General features: G+C 41.8%; 1 protein-coding gene across 3 annotated transcripts in view; it reads right to left on the bottom strand.

Moving 5' to 3' along the window:
• Positions 1–21,991, bottom strand: part of FNBP4 (formin binding protein 4) — a 50,203-nt gene that overhangs the window by 2,433 nt on the left and 25,779 nt on the right. For 2 of the 3 annotated variants that reach the window (XM_032282190.1, XM_032282191.1), the window contains exons 10-16: positions 20,576–20,680; positions 18,806–18,939; positions 17,640–17,827; positions 9,920–10,230; positions 9,480–9,624; positions 8,450–8,811; positions 1,537–1,694 (exon numbers count right to left, since the gene is read on the bottom strand). In XM_032282190.1, the coding sequence (XP_032138081.1) occupies positions 1,537–1,694; positions 8,450–8,811; positions 9,480–9,624; positions 9,920–10,230; positions 17,640–17,827; positions 18,806–18,939; positions 20,576–20,680 (1,403 nt within the window). Of the gene's footprint in view, positions 1–692; positions 1,179–1,480; positions 1,695–8,449; positions 8,812–9,479; positions 9,625–9,919; positions 10,231–17,639; positions 17,828–18,805; positions 18,940–20,575; positions 20,681–21,991 lie in introns of those variants that run through there. The other variant, XR_004270155.1, reaches the window with a different exon arrangement.

The following is a 21,991-nucleotide window of genomic DNA, read 5'->3' as shown; positions in this document are numbered from 1 at the left end:
AATCCTAGCACTTTGGGAGGCCGAGGCGGGTGGATCACGAGGTCAAGAGATCGAGACCATCCTGGTCAACATGGTGAGACCCCGTCTCTACTAAAACTACAAAAAATTAGCTGGGCATGGTGGCGTGTGCCTGTAGTCCCAGCTACTCAGGAGGCTGAGGCCGGAGAATTGCCTGAACCCAGGAGGCGGAGGTTGCAGTGAGCCGAGATCGCGCCATTGCACTCCAGCCTGGGTAACAAGAGCGAAACTCCGACTCAAAAAAAAAAAAAAAATATTTGTGAGCTGGGCGTGCTGATTCACGCCTGTAATCCCAACACCCTGGGAAGCTGAGGCACAAGGATTACTTGAGGCCAGTTCTCCCTATCCTTTTTTTTTTTTTTTGAGTCTCGCTCTGTCGCCAGGCTGAAGTGCAGTGGTGTGATCTCCAGTCACTGCAACTTCAACCTCCCAGGTTCAAGCGATTCTCTTGCTCATCCTCCCAAGTAGCTGGGATTACAGACATGTGCCACCATGCCCAGCTAATTTTTATATTTTTAGTAGAGATGGGGTTTCACCATGTTGGCCAGGATGGTCTTAGTCTCTTGACCACACGATCTGTCCACCTCGGCCTCCCAAAGTGCTAGGATTACAGGTGTGAGCTACCTTGCCCGGACCTATCCTTTTATTCTAGTCAAACAAGGTAAAGAAGGATTTTTTTTTTACCTAGTAGAGGTTCATTTAGTTCCCAGTGTGGTGTGCTGTCTCATTAACGTCTATTCTAGAACAAGAGCAATTCAAAAAGCAGCTGTGTATTCTACCTTGCCTGACTGAGAAACAGGGATAGGGAAAAGACTTTAATTCTGAAAATTATTTGTAAATTTGTAAAATAAGTTAGTATGTATATATGTGTGTATGTCTGCGTGTGTGTGTCTATGAAAAAGCGTCCACTAGGGGTTAGGGGAGGGGGCAAAGAAAAAAGAAAAAGGGTCCACTGGATCTAGATGTAAATAACATACTGAGAGTTAAGACAGGCCCTTTGCCTCAGACCAACAATCAACAGGACAAAGTTTTACAACTCTGGTATTTCTGATTTTGGAAAAAAGGCTAGACCATGATTTCTATAAGGCAATAAAACATGTTTATAAATTAAAAACTTTTAGATAAATTTACAAGCTGTAATTTTAAGAATATCTATTCTAGGCCGGGCGCGGTGGCTCAAGCCTGTAATCCCAGCACTGTGGGAGGCCGAGGCGGGTGGATCATGAGGTCAAGAGATCGAGACCATCCTGGTCAACATGGTGAAACCCCGTCTCTACTAAAACTACAAAAAATTAGCTGGGCATGGTGGCGTGTGCCTGTAGTCCCAGCTACTCAGGAGGTTGAGGCAGGAGAATTGCCTGAACCCGGGAGGCGGAGGTTGCGGTGAGCCGAGATCGCGCCATTGCACTCCAGCCTGGGTAACAAGAGCGAAACTCCGTCTCAAAAAAGAATATCTATTCTAATGTATCTTTAACAACCACAACCTACTCCACCCATCTGTGTTCCCTTTTCTTTTACCTAACCAGCTGCTGCTGTTTCCACTCTTCAATTCGCTTCTGTGCAGTTGATTCCCGATCCTCTTCACTGGAACTAGAATTGTCCTCTTCATCTAACTCACGCTGGATACTTTGCCACTTCTTTACCAAAGATGGCATTTTGGTCTTACTCTTCTTTGCCTGTAACAAAGGTTAATGGTCAGTCAAAAGGAATAGAAAACATAAAATAAGAGTCCCCTATAATGGAGGTCAGGATCCTTTTCCCAGTTCTAAGGAATATGCAGACTTTAAAATTAAAAGAAAGCAAATACCATTCTAAGAAAGTAAATACCATTCTTGCCATAAACTTCTTACCAACTATAAATGAAAAGGCTTGGTTAAAAATCCATAAAGCTGGGTGGGCGCGATGGCTCACGCCTATACTCCCAGCATTTTGGGAGGCCGAGGTGGGTGGATCACGAGGTCAAGAGATCGAGACCATCCTGGTCAACATGGTGAAACCTTGTCTCTACTAAAAATACAAAAACCAACGGGCATGGTGGCACATGCCTGTAGTCCCAGCTACTTGGGAGGCTGAGGCAGGAGAATTGCTTGAGCCTAGGAGGTGGAGGTTGCGGTGAGCCGAGATCACACCATTACATTCCAGCCTGGGTAACAAGAGTGAAACTCCGTCTCAAAAAAAAAAAAAAAAAAAATCCAAAAAGCTTTGTAAATGTGGTATTTTATAAAATCAGGTCATAAAAACTTCCTTTACCTCCCTATCCTCTGCAATTCAAAATACTGCCTTTATTTCATCTTCTCAGAATTATAGCGTTCCCGTTTTCAAGTTTTAAATAGATGCGGTGTTCCTATCAAGTGATTAAAAAAAAAAGCTAAAAAATAAAAGCTGAAAGGAGCAACAAACTAAATTGCCATATTAGCTAGGTGTGGTGGCAGGCGTCGGTAGTCCCAACTACCTGGGAGGCAGAGGCAGGAGAATCACTTGAACCTGGGAGGCAGAGGTTGCAGTAAGCCAAGATCGCACGCCACTGCACTCCAGCCTGGGCGACACAGTGAGACTATGTCTCAAATTGCAACACTTTGGGAGGCCAAGGTGGGTAGATCACTTGAGGCCAGGAACATCCTGGCCAATATGACAAAAACCCAATTCTACTAAAAATATAAAAAATACCGCTGGGTGAATGGCTCATGCCTGTAATCCCAGAACTTTGGGAGGCCAAGGCAGTCGAATCAGCAGGTCAAGAGTTCGAGACCAGCATGGCCAGCATGATGAAACCCCATCTCCACTAAAAATACAAAAAAATAGCTGGATGTGGTGGCAGACACCTGTAATCCCAGCTATTTGGGAGGCTGACGCAAGAGAATCACTTGAGCCTGGGAGGCGGATGTTGTAGGGAGCCAAGATTGCACCACTGCACTCCAGCCCCAGTAACAGTGCAAGACTCCATCTCAAAAAAAATTAGCCTGGCATGGTGGTGCACATGCCTGTAGTCCCAGCTACTCAGGATGCAGAGGTTGCAGTGAGCTAAGATCATGCCACTGCACTCCAGCCTGGGTGACAGAGGCTCTGTCTCCCTCCCCCTCACCAAAAAATTCAATGATGCAGTTAGTTCTAAGAGAAGGTATAATGGTTTAATATTTTTTTTTTCTTTTTGCTTCCCTTCATTGTCTACATTGTCTATAATAAACATGCACTTTTTCCCTTTTCTTTTTGAGACAGTCTCACTCTGTTGCCCAAGCTGGAGTGCAGTAGTGCGATTACATCTCACTGCAACCTCCACCTCCCAGATTCAAGCAATTTTCCTGCCTCAGCCTCCGGAGTAGCTGGGATTACAGGCGTGCACCACTATGCTGGTTAATTTTTATAGTTTTAATAGAGATGGGGTTTCACCATGTTGGCCAGGCTGGTTTTAAACTCCTGACCTCAGGTAATCTACCCACTTCAGCCGCCCAAACTGCTGGGATTACAGTCATGAGCCACCATGTCCGGCCTTTCCCCAACTTTCTTTTTTTTTTTTTTTTTTTTGAGATGGAGTCTCATTCTGTTGCTAGGCTGAAGTGTGGCTGCACAATCTTGGCTCACTGCAACCTCTGCCTCCCGGGTTTAAGCAATTCTCCTGCCTCAGCCTCCAGAGAAGCTGGGACTATAGGCACACGCTTACCAACACCTGGCTAATTTTTGTATTAGTACAGATGAGGTTTCATCATTTTGGCCAGGCTTGTCTTGAATTCCTGACCTCAAATGATCCACCTGCCTCAGTCTCCCAAAGTGCTGAGATTACAGGCATGAGTCATTGGGCCTGGCTTAACATGTGCTGTCATAGTAAAAAAAATATTTGTGAGCTGTGTGTGGTGGCTCATGCCTGTAATCCCAACACTTTAGGAAGCTGAGGCACAAGGATCACTTGAGGCCAGGAGTTTAAGACTAGTCTGGGCAACAAAGCAAAGCCCTGTTCCTTAAAAAACAAAAAAAATTTTTTTTTTTTTTTTTGAGACGGAGTTTCGCTCATGTTACCCAGGCTGGAGTGCAATGGCCCGATCTCGGCTCACCGCAACCTCCGCCTCCCGGGTTCAGGCAATTCTCCTGCCTCAGCCTCCTCAGTAGCTGGGATTACAGGCACGCACCACCATGCCCAGCTAATTTTTTTGTATTTTTAGTAGAGACGGGGTTTCACCATGTTGACCAGGATGGTCTCAATCTCTTGACCTCGTGATCCACCCGCCTCGGCCTCCCAAAGTGCTGGGATTACAGGCATGAGACACCGAAAATACATTAAGTTGGCCTTTTTCCATCAAGGCCAACTTAAAAGTATCAGGAAAGCTATGTGAAACATCCTAAAGCCTTTGAGTCTGTCCCATCCTTTGCTCTAGCTTGATGGTGACATTGAAGACTTCCTGCTTTCCCAGTATAAGCTCACGGCCCAATTCCAGAGTGCACATAGCAGACCTTTTTAATTAAAGAACTGTGTTTGGTCAAGGCGTGGTGGCTCACCTGGGATCAGGCGTTTGACACCAAGCCTGCCCAACATGGTGAAACGCCATCTCCACTAAAAATATTTTAGGCTGGGCATGTTGGCTCACATCTGTAATCTCAGTGCTTTGGGAGGCCAAGGCAGTGGATCACCTGAGGTCAGGAGTTTGAGACCAGCCTGGCCAACATGGCGAAACCCTGCCTCTACTAAAAAAAAAAAAAAAAAAAAATTAGCCAGTTATGTTGGCAGGTGCCTGTAATCCCAGGTACTGGGGAGGCTGAGGCAAGAGAATCACTTAAACCCAGGAGGTGGAGGTTGTAGTGAGATCACGCCATTGCACTCCAGCCTGGGTGACAAGAGTAAAACTCCTTGTAACACAAACAAAAAAACAATGAACCCAAATGAAGAGAGCCTAAGTGACTTATTTATGGAACACCATCAAGCAAACCAATATGCACATTATAGCACTTCAAAAAGAAAAGGAGAGGCAAGGACAAAGCTATTTGAAGAAATAATGACAAAAAACTTTCCAAATTTAAGGAAAAATATGGATATACATATCTAAGAACCTCAACAACATATATAAGAACCTCTTACCTTTTTGGATAAGATAAATCCAAAAAGGAGCACACCAAGACACATATTCAAATTGTCAAAAGCCAAAGACAGGCCGGGTGCAGCCTGGGGGACAAGAGCTAAACTTCATCTCAAAAAAACTCATGCCTATAGTCCCAGCTTTTTCAGAAGCCAAGGCAGGGGGATCATTTGAGCCCAGGAGTTCAAGACCAACCTTGGGCACATGGTGAAACCCTGTTGCTACAAAAAATACAAAAATTAGCTGGGCGTGGTGGCATCCCTCTACTCCTAGCTACTCAGGAGGGTGAGATGGGGAGGATCACTTGAGCCCTGGAGTTTGAGACCAGCCTGGGCAACATGGTAAACCCTGTCTCGAAAGGCATCCCCTATTCATGTATTGAAAGGTCTAAATTTTAAGACAGCAATACTACCCAAACGAGATGCAGATTAAACATAATTGCTATCAAAATTCCAATGGCTTTTTTTGCAGAAATCGGTCAGTCCTCAAATTCATATGGAATTGCAAGACACCCTTAACAGCTAATATCGAAAAAGAAAAATAAAACTGAAAGACTCACACTTCCCAATTTCAAAACAAACTACAAGGTAGCAATAATCAAAAGACTATAATATTGGCACAGAAACAGGCATGTAGGTCAATGGCAAAACCCCATCTCTACAAAAAATAGCCAGACATGGAGGCTTGGGCCTGTAGTCCCAGCTGCTTGGGAAGCCAAGGTGGGCGGATTGCTTGAGGTCAGGAGTTCGAGATCAACCTGGACAAAATGGCAAAACCTGTGTCTACTATAAATACAAAAATTAGCTGGGCATGTGGGCATACTCCTGTAATCCTAGCTACTCGGGAAGCTGAGGCAGAATTGCTTGAACTCAGGAAGCAGAGGCTGCAATGAGCTGAAATCTCACCACTGAACTCCAGCCCTGGCAACAGAGTGAGACTGTCTCAAAAGAAGACACAAAACAACAACAACAAAAACCTTTTGTTTTTCAAAAGCCACCAGAAAAAGAAAGGACATACCATAGACTGGGAGAAAATATTTGCAAATCATATATACTATTAAGGTCTTATACCTAGAATATGCATAGAACTCTTTTTTTTTTTTTTTTTTTTTGAGAGGGTTTTTTTGCTTTTTTTCCCCGGGCGGGAGTGCAGTGGCGCGATCTCGGCTCACCGCAACCTCCGCCTCCTGGGTTCAAGCAATTCTCCTGCCTCAGCCTCCTGAGTAGCTGGGATTACAGGCACGCACCACCATGCCCAGCTAATGTTTTGTATTTTTAGTAGAGACGGGGTTTCACCATGTTGACCAGGATGGTGTCGATCTCTTGACCTCGTGATCCACCCGCCTCGGCCTCCCAAAGTGCTGGGATTACAAGCGTGAGCCACCGCGCCTGGCCTGCATAGAACTCTTACAATTCAACAACAAACCAACCCAATTCACACAACCCAATTCAAGAATGGGCATAGGAACTGACGAGGTATTTTTCTAAAAAAAGTAAACAAATGGCCAGTGAGAATTTGAAAATATGTTCAACATTAAGTCATTGGAGAAATGAAATTAAATGAAAATCAGCCAGGCGTGGTGGCTCATGCCTGTAATCCCAGCACTCTAGGGGGCTAAGGCAGGAGAATCACTTGAACCCAGGAGGTGGAGGTTGCAGTGAACCGAGATCGTGCCACTGCACTCCAGCCTAGGCAGCAGAGCAAGAATCCATCTCCAAAAAAAAAAAAAAAAAAAGAAAAAGAAGAAATGAAAATCAGTATCACGATGAGATACCACTTCACAACCAGTATAAAAAAACACTGCAATTAAAAAACCCAAAAAACAGGCCAGGCATGGTGGCTCACGCCTATAATCCCAGCATTTTGGGAGGCTGAGGTGGGCGGATCATCTGAGGTCAGGCATTTGACACCAGTCTGCCAACATGGAAAAACCCCATCTCTACTAAAAATACAAAAATTAGCTGGGCATGGTAGGGGGTACCTGTAGTCCCAACTACTCAGGAGGCTAAGGCATGAGAGCTGCTTGAAGCCGGAAGGTGGAGTTTGCAGTGAGCTGACCATTACATTCTACCTGGGAGACAAAAGCTAACCTCCATCTCAAAACAGAAACAAAACTCCCCCCCAAAAAAACATAAAAATGAGAAACAAACGTATTGGTATATACCCAAAAGAACTCAAAACAGGTACTCAATACCTGTATATGAATGCTCACAGTAGCATTATTCCTAACAGCCAAAAGGTAGAAACAATCCAAATGTCCATTAACTATTGAATGGTAAAGTGTGGTATACTCATATACATACAGTGGAATATTACTTAGCATACTGATACATGCTACTCAGATGAACCTCAAGAACATTACGCTAAGTGAAAGAAGCCAGGCCCAAAGGTCATGTACTGCATGACTCCATTTATATGAAGTATTCGGAATCAGTAAATCCAGATACAGCAGATTGGTGTGGTAGTTCCTAAGTGTTGGGAGGAGATAATGGAGAATGACTGCTTAACGGATACAGGGTTATTTGTTCTTTTGGGGTGATAAAAGTGTATTGTAACTAGACAGAGATGGTGGTTATATAATATTGTGAATGTATTAAAACTGAAAATGGTTAATTTTTTTTTTTTTTTTGCAGCTTAGGAACAATAGGCTATACCAAAGGCCCCCAACCTTTTTGGCACTTTTTTTTAAAATTTGAGAGGGAGTCTTGCTCTGTTACCCAGGTTGGAATGCAGTGGCATGATCCTGGCTCACTGCAACCTCTGCCTCCTGGGTTCAAATGAATTCTCCAGCCTCAGCCTCCTGAGTAGCTGGGATTATAGGCGTGCGCCACCAGGACCAGCTAATTTTTGCATTTTTAGTAGAGATAGGGTTTCACCATCTTGACCAGGCTGATCTCTAACTCCTGACCTCAAGAGATCCACCTGCCTCAGCCTCCCAAAGTGCTGGGATTACAAGTGTCAGCAAACGTGCCTGGCCTGAAAATGGTTAATTTTATGTTACATGAATATAACTTCAATAAAATCTTTAAAAAGGCCGGGCACGGTGGCTCAAGCCTGTAATCCCAGCACTTTGGGAGGCCGAGGCGGGTGGATCACGAGGTCAAGAGATCGAGACCATCCTGGTCAACATGGTGAAACCCCGTCTCTACTAAAACTACAAAAAATTAGCTGGGCATGGTGGCACGTGCCTGTAATCCCAGCTACTCAGGAGGCTGAGGCAGGAGAATTGCCTGAACCCAGGAGGCGGAGGTTGCAGTGAGCCGAGATCGGGCCATTGCACTCCAGCCTGGGTAACATGAGTGAAACTCCGTCTCCAAAAAAAAAAAAAACTTTAAAAATAAATTTTTAAAAAGGGAGATTTATTATACCTTGTCTTTCTTTCCTTTTTTTGTCTTTTCAGGTGGTGGCATTTTGGGAGCTGGTGGTGGTGGTGGTGGAGGAGGAGGTGGAGGTGGTGGTGGTTCTATAATGGCAGTGGTAGGCACAGCACCTCGGGCCTGGACTGGCTGCAATGAGGGAGCAGTCACTCCAATTGGGACAGAACATTCTGCATAACTCATAATTGCAGGTGCTGCTGCTAGTCCAAGGTAATTTGACTGCAGGCTCATTCCTCTGGCCTGATGACCCATTCCTGCTGCTGGATGGCTGACTGGTATTGTCTGATGTCCAATTCCTGTCGCCTGGTGTCCAATTCCTGTCCCCTGGTTTCCAATCCCTGCTGCCTGGAGACCTAACACAGAAAACATAAAATGATACTATAAAAAGGACATCATGACAAGAACAGATCCCATGAATCCAATATACCCTTATCTAAAAAATACAGCCATATTTGCTATTAGCAAAATATATTAATTTTGAATACCTTGGCATTAAACTACCTAAGCATCAAAATCATCGATATACATAAATGTACAAAAGACAATCTGGAAGGATACATGCTGAACATTCTTTGTTTTTGAGACAGGGTCTTGCTCTGTCGCCCAGACTGGATGGAGTGCAGCAGTGTGATCACAGCTCATTGCAGCCACAACCTCCAGGGCTCAAAGTGATCCTCCCACCTCTGTTCTCCAAAGTAGCTGGGACTACAGGCGTGAACCACCAGGCCTGGCTAATTTTTGTATTTTTTGTAGACAGGCTTTTGTTGTATTGCCCAGGCTCGTCTCCAACTCCTGAGCTCAAGCAATCCACTGGCCTCAGATTCCCGAAGTGCTGAGATTACAGATGTGAGCCACTGTGCATGGCCAATTAAACTGTTAAGTTTTTTTTTTTTTCCAGAAGTAACATAAATGCAAAGTCTTTGCAAAGAACCTTAACATTTATTTAATTTTTATAGCATCTAATGCTGGGAAAAAGAAGAAACAATACATTGAGGAAAAACCATGCTTTAATCACAATTACCTGTAGCTATAGCTGACTGGCTATAGAGAACTGGAGAACTGCCAATGGTGGCTGACCTCTGAACCACTGCAGTACTAATTTCTGTAGCTTTCCTCTTTATCCCTTTAGTGGAAGGAGAACTAGAACTGGTGGAATCCACTGAACTCTGAAACACAAAAATTTGTGATCAGTGGCTGAAGGCCCTGGTTAAACATATGCCACCCCCTCTCCTTTTTTGAGACAGGGTCTGGTTCTGTTGTACACGCTGCAGTGGTGAGATCATGACTCACTGCAATCTCCTGGGTTTAAGCAATCCTCCTGCCTTGACCTCTCAAAAGCACTAGGACTATACGCATGAGCCACTGTGCCCAGCCTTTAAAACATACACTTCTAAAATAAAATATGGTGTCAAGTATGCTCCATCCTCAAAATCATTCAGAATGCCAAAGGACATTACTCACCTGGGTAGTTACAACTGTGGTTTGTGCTGAAGGTTTCAAAGGGGTATCCTCCTCTGTTCCTGGCGCAGGGGGCTCCTCACTTCCCTCATCCTCCATCTCTACCTCCTGGATCTCACCATCTTCCACAGGAGGAGGTGGTGGAGGAGGGGGTGGAGGTGATTCTGGAGGTGGAGGTGGCGGGGGTGGCATTTCCAAGGGTAATGGAGGTTGAAGCACAGGAACATTTGACTGAAGGAGGGTCCAGAATGGAGTAAATGGCATAAGTGATGAAGAAGAAACTTGACCAGAAAAGGGTTCTTTACAAAGAGAACCTATAAAAACAGATAAGAATCAGGAAAAAAGCAAGACAAAAACTCCCTGGCTTATATTCATAGAAACGTTCAACTGGTCAGTAAGACAAACATCTACAGGAACCTAGCACAGTGTACAAAATAGTATAGAATGCAGTGTCAAGCAGCAGGGAGTGGCTCCTTCCTAAAAAAAAAAAAAAATGTGGCCCACAGGCGTCTATTCTATACTGATGTAACTAAAATATTCAACAACTCAGTTCAGAAATGACATCCATGGAAATATAAATTGATGAACCTCACAGTTGGCACCTTCCCCATCTGTGTTATACCTGTCTTGTCCTTTGGGTCCACATTTATGGATGAGTAGAAGGAAAATATTACATTGACTCAATAGAAATACAGTCATCTGAATCTGTAGTTTCAAGTTCTTTAACTTAAAAGCCCACAAGCTTCAACATATACAAATAAAAGGCAACAGTCTGGAGTCTTTATTTCAAAAGTGAAGGAGTAAGTGAATAATGTGCACCTGCAATAATTATTCCACGTACTTTTTTTTTTTTTTTTTTTGAGACGGAGTTTTGCTCTTGTTGCCCAGGCTGGAGTGCAATGGTGCAATCTCAGCTCACTGTAACGATTCTCCTGCCTCAGCCTCCTGAGTAGCTGGGATTACAGGCTTGAGCCACCATGCCTGGCTAGTTTTTGCATTTTTTAGTAAAAACAGGGTTTCACCATGTTGGTCAGGCTGGTCTTGAACTCCTGACCTCAGGTGATCCACCTACCCTGGCCTCCCAAAGTGCTGGGATTACAGGGAAGAGCCACTGTGTCCAGCCTCCAAGTACTTTATTTTTTAGTGAGCTAGATAAAGTGAGTGAAGAGGACCCAAAGTATTCATTCAAAACTCAGAAAAATTCTACCCATTGTGTTTAATTTGGATTACTAAGTTTTAAAAATCCATTTGCAAGGTGCTACTGTCAACTATATCATTCCTTCACACTTTTCCATATATTACATTAATTTGTGAAATCACAGAGACACAAGTTAGGTAGGGCAATTTTTACTTTTGTGATGATAGAAGAGAAATGCAGGAAGATAAATCTTCAAAGTAGGTTAATTCAGATTTTTAAAACTGCAGAGATTTTGAAATTGCTGTTGCTGAAGTCTATATTACAAAATTGTAGCTGAAAAGCTGCAGGGTTAGCTTTTCTCAAACTGCAAAAGCCACCATTTTTTACTGTCCTTTCTCTGCTGGGAAAACCTTTAAAGATTAGAGAAAATAGGATATACTTACTTGTAGCCTTCCCCAGCCCTCTTTATCGTCAATAGGGAAGTTTCACAATATATGGGACTATTAGATATATATCCCAGGAATGTTGAAGGGGATTTTCTCCCTAAAATCATAGAATTTAGGAGTAGAAGAGACATGAGAAATCATCTATTTCAACTTCCTCAATTAAAGGTAATGAAACCCAGGCAGGAACTAACTTGCCCAAGATCATATCAATGTTAGTGGCCAGGCCAGAACCAGAGCTCGAGCTCAAGTCTGATTCCTCATCTAATACTTCCTGTTTTACTAAGATGTCCTAGTGAAATACCAGAAATCCAAGAGCTTTTAGACATCTCAGTAAAAAAAAAAATCTCACTTCTCCTGGAATAGATACCCAGAAGTCACCTGTTAAATTTCATGGTCAAAAGTGGTAGATTAAATGAAACTCAATAATGAAAGACGCTAGGGCAAGAAGGCCATTGATACTGCTTTGCTTAAAAGACACACTGACACTCAACAAGGTAAAATAAAGCAACATGAGCCATTTGGGTCTTGCTCTGTTGCCCAGGCTAGAGTGTAGGTGGTGCAATCATAGCTCACTCTAACCTCAAACACCTGGCTCAAGCGATCTTCTTGCCTCCCGAATTGCTAGGACTACAAGTGTGTACCACACCTGGCTAATTTTTAGCTTTTTTTTTTTTTAAAAAAAAAAGACAGTCTCACTATGTTGCCCAAGCTGGCCACAAATAGAGTACTCCTACTTTTTATGGAACAGACAGACAGTACATTGTGTAAAAGTCTCTAACAACATCATTCACATTGTCTCCAATTATTTTAAGATAGCTGCTTACTGCTACTTTTGGAAATGGACATTGAAAACAATTCACCAGAAGCATAAATGCAGTTTTCTGGGTAACTGAGCTCAAATGGCTCATTAAATTTTCTATTTGGCCATATTTAATATTAAATTATGCATTAACTTTTAGACAAAGTCGAGTATGGCCAAATAGTCTACATTATATAATAGTACACAAGGACTACATCTGAACTAAGGTAATAAAACACTGAGGATTATTAACTTAAAGTAGATAAATATAAGTTTTTCTCTATTTTTTTCTTTCTTTTTAAAGGCTAGTCAAGTGAAGCAGTGGGAATGTAGTAAGACTAAAGTCTGTAACTGGTTGTGATCAATTAGTTGTAACCATCACTGCACTCAGAGCAGCCAGATTTTCAATTACTGTTAGATTATCTATAAGCATAATGCAATACCAACATGTTTATGATGGTGACATGCAGCTATGCAGAGGAACTGAAGGAGACACAGAGCAGATTCAAGGTTAATAGTGGAGTATGACCTCCAATATGACCTCCAACAGAGCTAATTAGAATTAAGTAAACTCTGTAAATATGAGATTATAAATTTGATAAATTTAGATTTGATAAATTTGGCCACAAACAAGGAGCATTTTTAGAATATGTGAATCCAGTATTTTTCTTTTCTTTTCTTTTTGAGATGGAGTCTCACTCTTGTGGCTGGAGTAGGGTGGCGTGATCTCGGCTCACTGCAACCTCCGCCTCCCAGGTTCAAGCAGATTTCCTGCCTCAGCCTCCTGAGTAGCTCGGATTACAGATGTATACCACATGCCTAATTTTTGTATTTTTAGTCAGAGATGGGGTTTCGCCATGTTGGCCGGGCTGGTCTCAAACTCCTGACTTCAAGGTGATCTGCGAGCCTTAGTCTCCCAAAGTGCTGGGATTACATGTGTGAGCCACCACGCCCAGCCTCTGCTTTTATATTTCATAAGCATTTCAAATTCCCATATACAATGTGTCTCCCTCAAACCTTGTTATAAGGTCAGCACATTACCCATCTCACATGAAAATAAAAATACCTCAATCTCCAACTAAACTTATTCAAAACATAAAAGCTATGTCATAGTATTGACAATTATCTCCTTTGTCTTACACACAAAGACCATTAGAAAATTCTAGTTTGAATATACATGGATGTCATATTACAGTGATGCTCCTCCTTGCTTTTAAACTTAACCTAGTTGGTATTTTTGCTGTCTATTTATTATTATTTATTTTTTAACTTTTAATTAATTAATTTATTTATTTTAAGACGAGGTTTCACCATGTTGGTCAGGCTGGTCTTGAACTCCCGACCTCGGGTGATCCACCTGCCTTGGCCTCCAAAGTGCTTGGATTACAGGCGTGAGCCACCACGCCCGGCCTATTTTTGCTGTTTAAAAGAATATTTAAGTCTGAAGACCAAGGAGAGATTAAAACGGTATACACAGTTTTTATTATGTGCTAAAAGATTTAAAAGTTACAAGCTTAAAACTGAGTATGTTATGAGGATACGAATTATTATTATTATTATTATTTTTTTTTTTTCAGATGGAGTCTTACTCTGTTGCCCAGGCTGGACTGCAGAGTGCAATCTCAGTTCACTGCAATCTCTGCCTCCTGGGTTCAAGTGATTCTCCTGCCTCAGCCTCCTGAACAGCTGGGATTACAGGCATCCGCCACCACAAGTGGCTAATTTTTGTATTTTTAGTAGAGATGGGGCGTCACCATACTGGCTGGTCTCGAACTCCTGATCTCAAGTGATCCACGTACCTTGGCCTCCCAAAGTGCTGGGGTTAGAGGCGTGAACTACCACACCTGGCCAAAATTCTTAATTTTTAAGACTCCCATTTTTCCTTTCTCTGTTTGAAATAGGATCTCACTTTGTTGTTCAAACTAGAGTACAGCGGTGTAAATATAGTTTACCGCAGCTTCAACTTTTCAGGCTCAAGTGATCCTTCCTACCTTAGCCTTCCAAGTAGCTAGGACCACATACTTGTGCCACCAAACCAGGCCAATAGTTTGTAAAGATGGGGTCTTACCATATTGCCCAGGCTGATTTTGGATTCCTAAGCTCAAGTGATCCTCCTGCCTCAAACTCCCAAAATGCTGGGATTACAGGCATGAGTCACCACATCTGCCTAAGAACCTTGTTTCTCTGGGCATCTTTTTTCTTTTTTTTGAGAGAGAGTTTCGCTCTGCCACCCAGGCTGGAGTACAATGGTGCAATCTTGGCTCACTGCAACCTCCACCTCCCAGGTTCAAGCAATTCTTGTGCCTCAGCCTCCCAAGTAGCTGGAATTACAGGCACCCACTACCGCACCCAGCTAATTTTTGTACTTTTAGTAGAGATGAGGTTTCACCATGTTGCCCAGGCTGGTCTTGAACTCCTGACTGCAGGTGATCCACCCGCCTCAGCCTCCCAAAGTACTGGGATTACAGGCATGAACCACTGCACTAGCCTAAGCATCTTATTTCCACGTATAGAAAGAAAGCCTTCTTGAACCTGAAAGGCAGAGGTTGTGGCGAGCCAATATCATGCCACTGCACTCCAGCCTAGGCAATGAGAGTGAAACTCCATCTCAAAAAAACAGAAAGCCTTCTTTAATTTCTCCCCCAAAGAGAAATTATTGTTTATTACTTTTAATCAAGAGCTCAGTTTAGCAATTGAAAGCAAGAAATTATACAAATTGTTCCATAGAGATTAAAAAGAAAAAGCAGCTAAACTTCACCTAAGTGACATAACCCCAACATAATAGATACGTTGGGTATCTCGAGTCCAATTCATCTTTAGAATCCACTTCATCTTTAGACACACAATGTTAAATTCAAACACTGAGATTTAGAAAAATAATTACAACTTTGAAATTTCTTTGGCTTCTCACAGTATAATTTTGCACCCCTTCCCCCACTTTATTTTTGAGACAGGGTCTTGCTGTCACTCAGGCTGGAGTGCAGTGGTACAATCATGGCTTACTGCAGCCTCAAAATCTTGGTATCAAGCAATCCTCCCATCTCCGCCTCCCAAACAGCTGGGACTACAGGCATGAGCCACTAACTATGGCTGGTTAATTTCTTAAAACAATTTTCTGAAGAGACAGGACATTGCTGTGTTTTGTTTCATATTCTTTAAAAGATGGCTGGTTTTAGCCACTACTGAGCTGATTGAGAGCATATATCATGTAAACTCTCTTTAGGCTTAGAACAGTGTTGATTATTGCTCTTAAATCTCACAGACCTTAGTATAATAATTGGATTTTACTTTGATCAAGTTTATAATGTGATTCTAGAGCTTCTCAATAGAGAGAGGCTTAAGAATATAACACTTTCTCAGTGGCTTTTTCCTACAATACCACTTTTTGTTTTAATTAAATAAGAATGGCTCAAGAGCCACCTTTTACTAGACAGTACTCACCACAATGTGTGTCATAAAGGGAGAAAATAGCTTAATACTTATCTAAAATGTTCAGAGAAGACTCAGAATTGTAACAGAATTTTCAACTTTGGAACACATAAGAAAGGGACATTGACCGTGGTCAGGAGTGGAGCCACCTATCCAGAACCACTATTAAGCCTCTTCAGTTCATTAACTATTAAAAAGCAAACAAAAATAACCAATGTATTATTAGATATGTCTATCACTGCTACCAAAAGAGAGGAAAAATATTCAAAAGAAAATCTCTTCATATAAAAGGGAAGCAAAATACCCTGTAACTTGAGAAAATGCACTTCTAAAATGTGAAGTAGAATAAAATCAGCCTTTTACTATGTTGTAAAATGATCACTGGGGTTGTACGTGACCTGCTGATGATTCCTAGGTTATTTAAGAAGTTAACAAAATCAGCTGGCATACAACCAGTTTCATTTGGTACATTACCAGTGCTTCTCTACTATGATCAGGGAGCCAGGAGAGTATAAGCACCAATTCTGATAAGTATTAGACAAAATAATTAAGCTCTTAACTCTGTTATTGACAAATTTCACTTTTTAAAATTTTCAAAGGTCTATTACTTTAGAAACTACTCATAGACTCCTGCCTTCATATGCCATCAGTTTAACAAATAGCTACCAATTTTTAAGATTAAAAGGTGGAAATTTCTTTACACATTGGAAAAATTTTAAAAACTAAAAAATTAAAAAGTTGGTTAACTATAGCCTTGAGTATGCTTCGTTATTATATTTGTCATTCCAGGAAAGAGAGATTGAGAAGAGGGAAAACTGCTTCTTCAATAATGTCGCAAGTCGAGGTTCTTCTGAAGAGCTTTCAGATCCTCAGAGGAACTTTTTTTTGAGGAGTTTCACTTTTTTCTTCCTTTTTTTTTGAGATGGAGTTTTGCTTTCTTCTTCTTTTGAGATGGAGTTTCGATTTTTTCCTTTTTTTTTTTGAGATGGAGTTTTGCTCTTGTTGCCCAGGCTGGAGTGCAATGGTGCAACCTCAGCTCACAATAACCTCCGCCTCCAACGTTCAAGCGATTCTCCTGCCTCAGCCTCTCAAGTAGCTGAGATTACAGGCATGCACCACCATTCCCTGCTAATTTTGTATTTTTAGTAGAGATGAGGTTTCTCTATGTTGGTCAGGCTGGTCTCAAACTCCCAACCTCACAGGTGATCCGCTTACTTCGGCTTCCCAAAGTGCTGGGATTACAAATTACAGGCATGAGCAGCGCCCAGCTGAAAGCCTATCTTTTAAAAAAATGTATGTAACAAAATTAAATTCTTCTCAGAGAACCTTAAAAATGGAATGAGCCATCCTATTTCCAATTGTTTTAGCCTAGAAGATTGCTGGTTATTTTTAATGATAAATTATTTTGCTTTTCTGAAGTCAGTACTATGGTATTTCTTCATATCATTTTGATTTGTACCAGCCACACTTTTTGTAAGATTAGCGGAGGTGAGAAATGAGGTTGCAGTATGAATAGACTGTGTTTTACAGAAATGTAGAACAAATCTCAGCTTGCCACAGATATTGACAGTTCAACTATCTAGTTCCTTAGCGCTAATTAGCATTTCTGTTTTTGGAGACCCACAGCTTAGTCAGTGGCACAACAGAATGGTTATAAAACAATCTTTTAAAAAATCAAAATCTACTGGCTTATCTTTTCATTTTTGGGCATAGTTTTATACATGATAACACTAAGTATGCTGATTTCCAACCATAATAACTCATGCATTCCTTGTTTTAGTTCAAACCACTATTTGTTAATCAGAAACTTACATTATGATGATATAACATCTTTTCTTTTAATGCTATAAATTAGTAAGTTTTTTCTCTCAAGTCATTTCTGCCCAATTAGTACAAGGTAAATTGTCCCACCTGTGGAATTTTCAGAGGATTCTGTAGAATTTGAATCAGTGCCAGTTTTGTCTTTCAATGTCTGTTTGGCAAGAGTCTCGTCTCTACTTTCTTGTGCTTGGCTTTCATCTTCTTCCTCTTCACCATCTGGAAACTCCCACTGAGACTCGCCCGATTGTTCATTTACATAGAAATACCGTCTATGATCCCTAAATTACAAGAAAGAAAACGCATGTTTTAAAACCCATTCTCCTACAAAGACACTTCCATTTGGTCCTGTCCCAGGACAGCAGTCTGCTCTCACAGGGACGAACCTCTTAACGGACTGCTATTCACAAAGGCAACAAAGAGCTTTGACAATTGAGACTGGAGAACCAAGGATAATTCAAAGCTATTTGCACTGCCAGCAACTCTGTGAATACAGCACTGAACGCTCTCACTCCAACAGATGAGACTTAGAAACATTTTTCTCTTTTTTTTTTTGATTTTTTGCCAATGCATAACAGGGCTTCAAGTTTCACTAATGAAGGGACTCAATCGCCTAGAACACTAATTTCCCTTCCAAAGAAGAGAACAACGAAGTTTGTGAAAGGTGACTCTTCCCCTCTTGGACCGTGGAATTCACATTTCATATTCTTGATATCAAACACAGTGAAAGCTAAAGAGAGGGAGAGGATCTGGGAGCTGAAAAATAAAAGAGCAAAGATTTCAAATAACGAAAAAAAAAATCAAGAAAAGCCAAATATATAAAGAAATGTTTTCATCTGACCTGCTGGCAGAGGATAGTAATCTTGTTCTTCTTTCACATCTTCAGCCACGAAGTTTTCCTTAACTTCACCGATGTTAATCAGGAGTAGTTGCTTCCAGAGGTCCTGTAAAGCGCACAGAGCTCTCGCATGCGCTTAACCCCCAAGCCCGCCCTACTCCGTGCAACACTCTGGAGAGTAAAAACCAGCTTTGTCCATATCTTGGGAAAAAATCCGTTACATGGAACACTTTAAACATTGCTTTTGTTTCTCCAGTGTGGCTGGCCAAACTTTGTGCTTGCGGTGCTTTGCCTGCCCAGCACCGCTAACTGCAGCTGCTCTCAGTCTCCAGACAGGCTGTCATGTCGTCAGATGGTGGTGATCACAAATCATGTCTGAGATGTCAAAGGTGAAAGGTGAAAAGGGGAGAAGAGTGCGTACCTGTCCCAGTGGCAGGACCAGCCTTTAGGAGTGGCGTTTATTTCATACTGTTTTAGTTGTTCTGCTGCATCCTGAAGTTTTCGTTTAAGGTAGTTTCCATTAAGAGCCCCTTCCCGCCAGTCTGCAATTCGAGTCTGGAATAAACAGAGAAGTAAGTTAAAAACTTATTATATGTTGGGAGATACAGGCAAAGGGAACATAAGCCATTTGCTCTAAGACTCTTTCCCTATGCTCTGGCAGAAGAGTAGACCAAAGAGGAAAGGAAAGCCCATCTTTAAGTACACAGCAGATTTCTGAAAAATGAAATTGGGCTCCAGTATATTTTTACACTACCAACTCTCCAGTATCTGAAAATGAGTAAAATGAGTAGTAGTAGTTTTGTCTTCCATTTTGGACTTCCCAGTAGGATTTTTTTTTTTTTTTTTTGAGACGGGGTTTGGCTCTGTTACCCAGGTTGCAGTACAGTAGAGCAATCTCAGCTTACTGCAACATTCGCCTCCTGGGTTCATGCAGTTCTCCTGCCTCAGCTTCCCAAGTAGCTAAGACTACAGGTGTGCACCACCATGCCCAAATAATTTTTTTTTTTTAATTGCACCTACTACTGAGTTGATTTTTTTTTTAATTAATTTTGTATTTTTAGTAGAGATGGGGCTTCACCATGTTAGCTAGACTGGTCTCAAACTCCTGACCTCAGGTGATTCACCTGCTTCAGCCTCCCAAAGTGCTGGGATTATAGGTGTCAGGCACTGTGCCCAGCCATGGGTTCAGCTTTTTTTCTTTTCTTTTTTTTTCTTTTTTTTTTTGAGACGGAGTTTCACTCTTGTTACCCAGGCTGGAGTGCAATGGCGCGATCTCGGCTCACCACAACCTCCGCCTCCTGGGTTCAGGCAATTCTCCTGCCTCAGCCTCCTGAGTAGCTGGGATTACAGGCACGCACCACCATGCCCAGCTAATTTTTTGTATTTTTAGTAGAGACGGGGTTTCACCATGTTGACCAGGATGGTCTCGATCTCTTGACCTCGTGATCCACCCGCCTCGGCCTCCCAAAGTGCTGGGATTACAGGCTTGAGCCACCGCGCCCGGCAGCTTTTTTTCTTTAAGAGACAGAGTTTCGCTCTTGTTGCCCAGGCTGGAGTGCAATGGTGCAATCTTGGCTCACTGCAACCTCTGCCTCTCAGGTTCAAGCGATTCTCCTATCTCAGTCTCCCGAGTAGCCAAGTAGCTGGAATTACAGGTGACTACCACAACGCTGGCTAATTTTCTGTATTTTAAGTAGAGATGGGCTTTCATCACCATGTGGCCAGCCTGGTCACAAACTCAACTCCTGACCTCAGGTGATCCACCCACCTCAGCTTCCCAAAGTGCTGGAATTACAGGCATGAGTCACCGTGCCCAGCCAAGGGTTCAGTTCTTAAGGAAATCAGCCAGCTTCCTACAGGAGCTCCTTACCTAATCCTGCCCTGCCATTTTGTAAAGTATGCAGGTTACAAATAGGACTCGACTTTTTAAACAGACTGATCATGCTTTAACAATTACAAAGTACCTTCAACATTACATGGTCTCATCTGACCATCAGAATGTAATTTTGATTTGTGAGAAAAAAAGCTATTTATTTTGCTTTGGTTAATACATTTTATTTCCTGGATTATTGGCTCAATTATGCTTCAAGGTTAAAAATTTAAATTTAGGTTTAAAATGTAAGACAGAGTCATAACACATACAGCATTTCATTCACACACTTACTGTTTATACCAAAAAAGGCTAATTTACCTCAGTCTGTAAGAGCAGCACATGAAAGTTGGAGATGGATTGTCTATTAATGCCTAGGAATTCAAATTTACTTGTCAGGGTATTTGCCAGTTCTCCAATCTGAAACTACAATGCAGAAAAGAAAAAAAGTGAAACTAGAATCCGTAATATTTTCTGTATTATATACAATCCTTCATTAACACAGACATCAGAAATATGGGTCTGCCTATAAACAGCCTTCCCTCAACAGCTGTATTTAGTTATCCAGAATATAAAATTCTAATTTATAGTAACATAATACACATAACAAAGTGACAAATAATGACAGGAGATCCACAGGAATCAAATGCATATGTACATAATCATAATGCATTTTTAAAATTATTTAAAATAATTTTTTTTTTTTGGTGAAGGTGCTGCTATTGTCCAGGATGCTCCTGAACTCCTGGTCTCAAACCATCCTCCCGCGTCCAGTCTCCCAAAGTGCTGAGATTACAGATGTGAGCCACTGTGCCCAGCCCATCATAAGGCATTCTAATACAACATGGAATTCAGTAGCTGCAAATGGATCCCAATCTCGAAAAGCTAAACTCAAAGAGTAGAATTAGAATGGTGGTTGCCAGGGGCTGGAAAAAAGGGGATATGGGGAGACACTGGTCAAAGTATACAAGCTTTCAGTTATAAAATAAATTGTGGAGCCAGGAGTGGTGGCTCACACCTGTAATCCCAGCTCTTTGGGAAGCTGATGCAGGAAAGCATGAAGTCAAGAGATGAAAACCATCATGGCTAACATGGTGAAACTCCAAAATAACATGGTGAAAATACAAAAATTAGCTGGGCATGGTGGTGAGCGCCTGTATTTCCAGCTACTCGGGAGGCTGAGGCAGGAGAATTGCTTGAACCCGGGAGGCAGAGGTTGCAGAGAGCCAAGGTCACGCTACTGCACTCCACTGCCCTCTTGCCTGGAGAAAAAGCGAGACTCTGTCTCAAAAAAATAAATAAAATAAAATAAAATAAATTTGGGGAATCTAAAGTACAGCATGGTGACTACAGTTAGCAATACTGTATTGTATACTTGAAATTTGTTAAGAGTATAGATTTTAAGTGTTATCCCCACATACACACACAAGACAACTCTGCAAAGTAAGGTGACATGTAAGTTAATTTACCTGGTCTGTGATAATCATATCATAATATATACATATAACAAATTATCACGTAGTATATGCAAGATATATATGTAGTCAATTACAGCTCAACAAAGCTGCAAAAAATAGATCCTGAATGACATAAATACCAATATCGTCAAACTGCCATTTATCCATTAATTGCTTATATTAGCCACCTGCTGAAGCCTGAAACAAAATTAATTATCCCAGTCCCTTCTACTTGGTTGTTCCCAACTAGTAACTGGATACTCTTTCAAGGCAAAAGAAT

Source organism: Sapajus apella, unplaced genomic scaffold, assembly GCF_009761245.1.
Source record: "Sapajus apella isolate SASKATOON/1434 unplaced genomic scaffold, GSC_monkey_1.0 scaffold14, whole genome shotgun sequence".
Lineage (NCBI taxonomy): Eukaryota > Metazoa > Chordata > Mammalia > Primates > Cebidae > Sapajus > Sapajus apella.
Note: the sequence above shows the minus strand (reverse complement) of the source record. Positions and strands in the feature narration are given on the sequence as shown.